General features: G+C 38.8%; 1 protein-coding gene across 1 annotated transcript; it reads right to left on the bottom strand.

Annotated features, from left to right (window-relative positions):
• Positions 1-934: 934 nt before the first annotated feature.
• Positions 935-2,670, bottom strand: LOC107831360 (CBL-interacting serine/threonine-protein kinase 25). The gene has a single exon (XM_016659127.2). The coding sequence runs from the start codon at positions 2,429-2,431 to the stop codon at positions 1,082-1,084; it is 1,350 nt and encodes a 449-aa protein (XP_016514613.1). The 5' UTR covers positions 2,432-2,670; the 3' UTR covers positions 935-1,081.
• Between the last annotated feature and the right edge of the window lie 4,249 nt (positions 2,671-6,919).

Below are 6,919 nucleotides of genomic sequence, written 5' to 3'. Positions count from 1 at the left end.
CACAAGTTCAAAAGTATTCTCTCTTTTTTTAAACTCCGTACTCATTCAAATGAATTCACATAAATTGAAACGGAGGGAATATATATAATCTACAAACTATCCAGATACAAAGTACAAAGCAGGTGTCAGTTGCAGCCCATGGTTTCCATTATTTAGAATCAAGATCACATAAACCCCCTACAAACTTTCATCCGCCAAAATACTTCTAAACCATGAGCAGACTTCTCCGGTATATCAAAGAATTTAACTCATTCATAAGCATATTGAAAAGGAAAAACGAAAATAGTATCATTAAAAAATACCATCGAATTACGGACTGATTTAGGACGGATTTTGGTGGATTCAATCGCAACTCAGATATTGCTTTCTTGAACTATGCATATATATTGAGAGAGAGGATTTGAGTATGATAGGAGCACCAAAGTAACTGAATTAGGATGAATTACGTGAATTCAATCGTAACTCATAAATTGAGTTCTTGAACTATGCATACATAATTAACATAGGCGGACCCGGAATTTGAATATGACCGGGCACCAAAGTAAAAACAAAATAAAATAAAATATGTCATAGGATCCAGGATTCAAACCTGGGTTATCAAGCAAGTGAAGAAGACACTTGAGCACTTCTACAAACCAATACTTCTATCCAGACTTTAGGATTTTAAGGGGCTAAAATATTTAGTCGAGTCTAACGGTTCCAGTGCCCCACCCCAATGTAGGTCCGCCCCAGCACACGTATGAAAAAAAATTGAATGTATAATTTGCATATATGTATGATCTTATACGTATAATAAGATCATACTTATATTGAATCCACTAATTTAATAATTTGGATCCACCTCAGTGCTAACTGAAATAGTTTTCACATCCTCCAGTTAGATTAAAATACTAGTAACTACTACAGAACTTACAGAGTATTTACACATCACTAATGAAAGAAAGTGCAATTCACCATTATAGTATTAAACAAAATTGGCTAGAACTGGGATAAAGTAAAATGGTATAGTTATGGTTGTGTTTGGTACATATAACTCCAACAAGAACCTATAATTTACAATGGAGTAAAGTAGCATTGCAGTTTAGTCTCTGCCATCATTCTCACCTTGCCATGTCCAAACAATGTCTTTTAGGGAAGGACGTACATCTTCCTCACAAAATTTCCTATACTCAAAAGTGTCTCCAGCAGATTTGGAGAACTCAACGACAGCCACTTCTGGTGCAACTTCAAACACTTCCGCCATTACTGATAATTTCCCTTTTCGCCCTTCGGATGTTCCTTGCATTTTGACCTTAAATTCTTTGGAGAATACAATACTAAAATTCATCATCTTGGCAAAAGATTCCAACTTTGACATGATTGTTGAAGCTGAAGATTTAGACGTGAACATTGAGCCAGATTTCCTCTTACTTTCAAAAAGACTTGACAAATCAAACCCTGAAGACATTGCTGATATGAATTCAAATGCATTATAAAAAGGTGGACCTGATTTTGATCTATTTCCCAAGTCTAGCTGCTCTGTGCTTCCCTTTTTCTGACCACCATTTTCTTCACTTGAAAAAGAATTTGATCTGCTAAAATATTTCAATATCCAAGGGACTCTCATAATAGCAGAAATTGAAATTCTTTTTTCTGGATCAGCTACTAAAAGCTTTGAAACCAACTTCTTTGCTTCAGGGGAAAACCAAGGTGGAAACTCATACTCAGCTTTAAAAACTTTCCTATACATTTTCATCATATTCTCATGTTGAAATGGTAAAAACCCAGCCAAAAGAACATATAAAATTACCCCACAAGACCAAATATCTGATTTTGCTCCATCATATCCTTTTTTCCTTAACACTTCAGGTGCAACATAAGCTGGAGTTCCACACTGTGTATGTAACAAACCATCATTCCTTAATTGCTCCGACAAAGCTGAAAGCCCAAAATCTGAAACCTTTAAATTCTCATTTTCGTCAAGAAGCAAATTTTCAGGCTTCAAATCCCTGTGAAATACACCACGGCTATGGCAAAAATCAACAGCACTTATTAATTGCTGAAAGTATTTTCTCGCAACATCTTCCTTAAGTTTCCCTATAGCAACCTTAGCGAAAAGCTCACCGCCTTTAACGTACTCCATAACAACAAAGATTTTTTGCTTTGTAGCCATAACTTCTTTGAGTTCAACTATGTTAGGGTGTCGAACTAATCTCATGATTGAAATTTCTCGAATGATTTGCTCCATTAAACCTTCTCTTTTAACATGGTCTTTGTTGATTACTTTAATAGCTACGCTCTCTGAGGTTTCGATATTTCTGCCGTAATAAACCTTGGCAAATGTTCCTTGGCCTAAAAGCCTACCCATCTCGTATTTCCCCAATATGATGTTTCTCGTACCGTCCATCATATGGTCGGTTTCTTGAATTGGTTGATTCATTGGTTCTTTCATAAAGTAGAAGAAGGTTAGAGAGAAATTGTTTTCTAGTTGAATAGCAGATGCAAGAACTGAGGTTTATAAGATGGGATATTATTTTTAAAAGGGTAATACTATATAGAATATTCGTATAGTCAATTCTAAACAGGGTAGTGAAAACGCAAGGTGTATATCAAACATGGGTGAGATAATGGTGGAGATGTCGACGGGATTTGGGAGTTTTGGGATTTAGCTTAGGATTGCAATAATGTTGTGGAGGAAGAACAGAGACTGATAAGAGGAGGCGGGGTAGGGGTAGGGGGGTAGGGGTTAAGTGGGGAGTGGGGACAATAGGGAAGCAGTGGGCTGTTCGCTAGTTATTGGAGGACATGGTTTGGGCAAAAATGGAAGGAGCGGCAAAAGCCCATAGTGACTAATTATAGTAGTGTTATTTTGAAAATAATTGCAAATTGCAATCATAACTCACGACAAATTAAGAAAATAAATCGGACCATTCAATTATATCGTTTACTCCCTATATCTTTTTCATGTTCCTTATAAAAAATTATTTATTATTATACCCTTATTTAATACTCATCACATTTAACTTTGTTTTTTGCTATATAGTCATTGTTTTTACTTTCAAGAATATTTAATACTACGAAAAAAAAAGTAATTAATTATATCTTAATTTTCTAAAATGATAACTATTTTAGATCTAATATATTTGGTAACCGCCACAAAAGAGGTAATTGTTGAAGAAGCTTTCTTAGTATTGTACTATTGTCCCTTGTTTTTTGTTCGACAAATTAAGAAAAATATCCGGACCATTCAATTATTAAGAAGCTTTCATAGTATTATCCTTTGTTTTTTGTTTAGTATTGTCCCTACTTCCTTGTTTAGACAACTTTAATTTTTCTTTTTTTCTCAAATGAAGTGAGCTCGTAAATAATGAAGAATAGTGTTTAACCGAAAAATCGGATATAGTTAAATTTATAAGTAGTTCCAAGGATATGTGATATAGCTTGACATAAATTATACATAAAAGTGAAAATGTTTAGATTCTTGGCTATTGAAATGGGATATAAATTACTAAACTAGAAGAGTGAGTATACTCAGTAAAACAAGCTTAAGAGATTTATTCTTCAATAAATAGAAGTAAACTTTTCTTAAAATGTGTTAACCTGCTTGTGCTTACAAGGATTCCCCCCTTTATAGTAGAAGAGTCTTACTTTATTTATAATAAAAAATATATAGTGAAAAACCCATGATGAATTGTCTCTTCCTCGATTCCTGCCAAGATTCTCTCCCCTAGTACGGTTGCAACGGCTCATGTTTGCGAGCTCGATACTGGCTCGAGCTCGGTATTGGGTCGAGCCCTTGGCCTTGAGTTCGATTTCGACATTCAGGGTGAGTGTCAATCGGTCTGTGCATCTCCGACAACCTTCTCGTTGCCTTGCGGTTCGATTTGGTCATGAGCTTGATAATGATACCGAGTCGATTCCTCGATCGGTCTAGGAGCTTGAGGCTTGTTTGTACTATCCTCGGAACTCGTCTCGAGCTCTCACTTTGATCGCTTACTATTCGAACTCGATCAAACGTACGGAGGCCAAAATCTATTTATACAGATAGTCCCTCGTATCTCAGGAAGAATGTGGTGAGAAGCGATATGATTTTCGACGGCTCGATCGGATTATAAGCTGACATTTTCACTGGGCTCGATCGTGACGTATGTGATAATTATCCCATCGATTTCGTCTTTCAAGGTATTTAATGCAAGTCAGACGGTGGTCGGCCACCGCTGATACTGAACCGCCACATTATAAACGTATAAATAACCCTTTCATTTATCATTTACCACTTTTACATCTTCAATCTCCCAAATTCTCTTACTCTTTCTGCCTCTATTTCGCCACTTGTAGAGCCACCTTCATCAGCGTTTGACACCACCAACCTTTCATCTTCCTTTGTTTTTCTTTCTCTTACATCAATGGCAAAAACTTCAAAGACCGTACCTCAGAAGGAGAAATCTTCCTCTTCACGGTCGTCCGGTGACAAGGCAAAAACTTCAAAGACCGTACCTCAGAGGTTGCCAGACCTTCTGAGCCGATCACGGTTATACCGGTCGGGGTCGGTTCTGATACCCCGAGTCTCGATCAGAGCGTCCCGAGCGATTCGCTTGGGACTATGATAGTGGGTCATTTGCCTTCCCTTCCGACCTTTTCTGAGGAGGCGTTAAAGGAAGTTCGAGAATTGAAGATCCCCGATATGGGCGGAGGCTCTAGTGTAGGGGACCAATTTAGGGATTGCTTTACTGGAGTCGATGATGCTTCCGACATTAGTGACGTTTTTCTTCTCCTAGAAGAGGCCCAACATTTCATTTCTCGGGTAATAATTTTACTGTGCTTGGTTTCTTCGTTCTTTTCTAAACTTAACTTGTGTTTTTAACCTACTGTGCAGGCCATTAGCAGGTTTCGAGTCGACCTCAGCCTGTGTGAGGTCGAGCTTCAGAGGGTCTTACAGGAGTGAGATGCTCTACGACTTCTTTGCAGCCAAAAGGATGAGGTTATAAAGGACCTCCAAGCAGATTTGGCTAAGGCTCGTGAAGAAGAGGCCGGACTAGATAAGCAGGTGAGCCTCGTTCTGTTAGAGTATGGGTTTGACCCAACTATGGAAGCTAACCCTTCGTTATCTTAGCTGCAGCAAAAGGTTGAAAAGATCGGGTTGCTTCGGGAAGAAGTCAATCAAATCAAGGCCGAATGTGACCGGTAGAAGGAGAGGGTCAGCTTCGAAGCGTTAAGAAAAAGGGTTCGGCTCAGGCCAAGAGGATCGAGGAGCTTGAAACATGGCTTGTTGAGGCCAAGGCGAAGGTTGAGTCGTCGAAAGTCATGGCGGACAAGTCCATTGTCGTGTATCGGGCCGATGTCGAGGTTGCTCAAATGGAGGCTACTGCCGACACTCGAGCACATTGGGTTGCCGAACTTGCTAAGTGTCAGTATTGTATGGAGACCCTCGAGGAGATACACGCTTGAGGTTTCGACCTTGCTGAAGAGATAAAAAGGGCTAAAGAACTCGAAGGTGAAGCTGAAGCCTTGGCTTCTGATGGAGATGCTGCTGATGATGATGATGGTATCAAGAGCGGATCCGAAGATGGGGGGATCCCGGTGGAGAAGAGACCGCTCTCGATGATAACCTAGAAGCTTAGCCCTTAGCTTCTTCTATGTTGCATTTATTTATGTAAACCATCCTTATACATCTATACAAATATCTTTTTCTTTTACTGACTTGTTTCGTGAAGATTTCATTCATGCCTTGCGGATGTTTTCATGAGTATTTAGGTGATTTCATCGAATTCGTCCTTCGTAGACTTTATGTCCGAGTGAGTGTTCGCTCGAGCTTGAAAGAAAAATATCCCACAAGCTCAGTGGTCGAGTGGGAGATAGCCCTTAGGCTTTAATAATTGAGTGAGTGATTGTTTCGAATTCGAACTTAGAATATCTTAGCCCGTAGGCTTTTTATGACCGAGTGAGTGATTGCTCGAACTCGAAGTAAGATAGCCCTTAGGCTTTAATAATTGAGTGAGTGATTGTTTCGAACTCGAACTCAGAATATCTTAGCCCGTAGGCTTTTTATGACCGAGTGAGTGATTACTCGAACTCGAAGTAAGATAGCCCTTATGCTTTAATAATTGAGTGAGTGATTGTTTCGAATTCGAACTCAGAATATCTTAGCCCGTAGGCTTTTTATGACCGAGTGAGTGATTGCTCGAACTCGAAGTAAGATAGACCTTAGGCTTTAATAATTGAGTAAGTGATTGTTTTGAACTCGAACTCATAATATCTTAGCCCATAGGCCTTTTATGATCGCTTGTATCAAAAATCCCTTTGATGGTGGTTGACCTTTAAGCCTGTTTGAATCATGAAGCAGGAAAATCTTTTCAAAGTATGAGATATCTGAAAAAGAAGTTCTCCTTTATAAGTCATTACACATGTGTTTGTATCTTGTGCCAGAGTTCGAGCAAAACTATGTGGGCATGACTTGTTTTGACCATTTGGACCTTACACTTTTCTCTATCGAGACCCTGTTTGACATGAATTTGATATGGAGCAATTTTCTTGTGCCGAACTTGATTTATTCTCTTGGTAGCCCCCCAGTATTCGAGGTTGATTATGAAGAAGCCTCGGATACTATTGATTTGTCCCCGGGTAGCACATAGTTGTTGTTTCGTTAAAAACCTTGCCGAAAAAACCCATTTGGGATAAAAGTCGAACTTAGGGGAAAAGAGTACAATGTGTGCTTTGAAACTAGAGGTCTTGATGTTTTTCGTCGAATTCCTTCAATGAGTTAGTGTCGAATATACGTATATAGACGATAGAGAAGAAAATCATACCTTAATAGCAATATTGTTTGAGAAGCGATATGTTCCAATTGTTTGGTAATGGTTTTCCATCCATTGCTCCAAGTTTATAAGACCCTTTCCCGACTATATCGAGGACTTGATAGAGTCCTTCCCAATTTGGGTGG

Source organism: Nicotiana tabacum, chromosome 22 (genome assembly GCF_000715075.1).
Source record: "Nicotiana tabacum cultivar K326 chromosome 22, ASM71507v2, whole genome shotgun sequence".
NCBI lineage: Eukaryota > Viridiplantae > Streptophyta > Magnoliopsida > Solanales > Solanaceae > Nicotiana > Nicotiana tabacum.
The sequence above is the reverse complement of the archived record's forward strand: the minus strand, read 5'-3'. Positions and strand labels throughout refer to the sequence as shown.

What these genes read in the sequence shown, in the direction of transcription:
- LOC107831360 (XM_016659127.2), bottom strand. Translation starts at nt 2,431, where the DNA reads ATGAAAGAACCAATGAATCAACCAATTCAAGAAACCGACCATATGATG.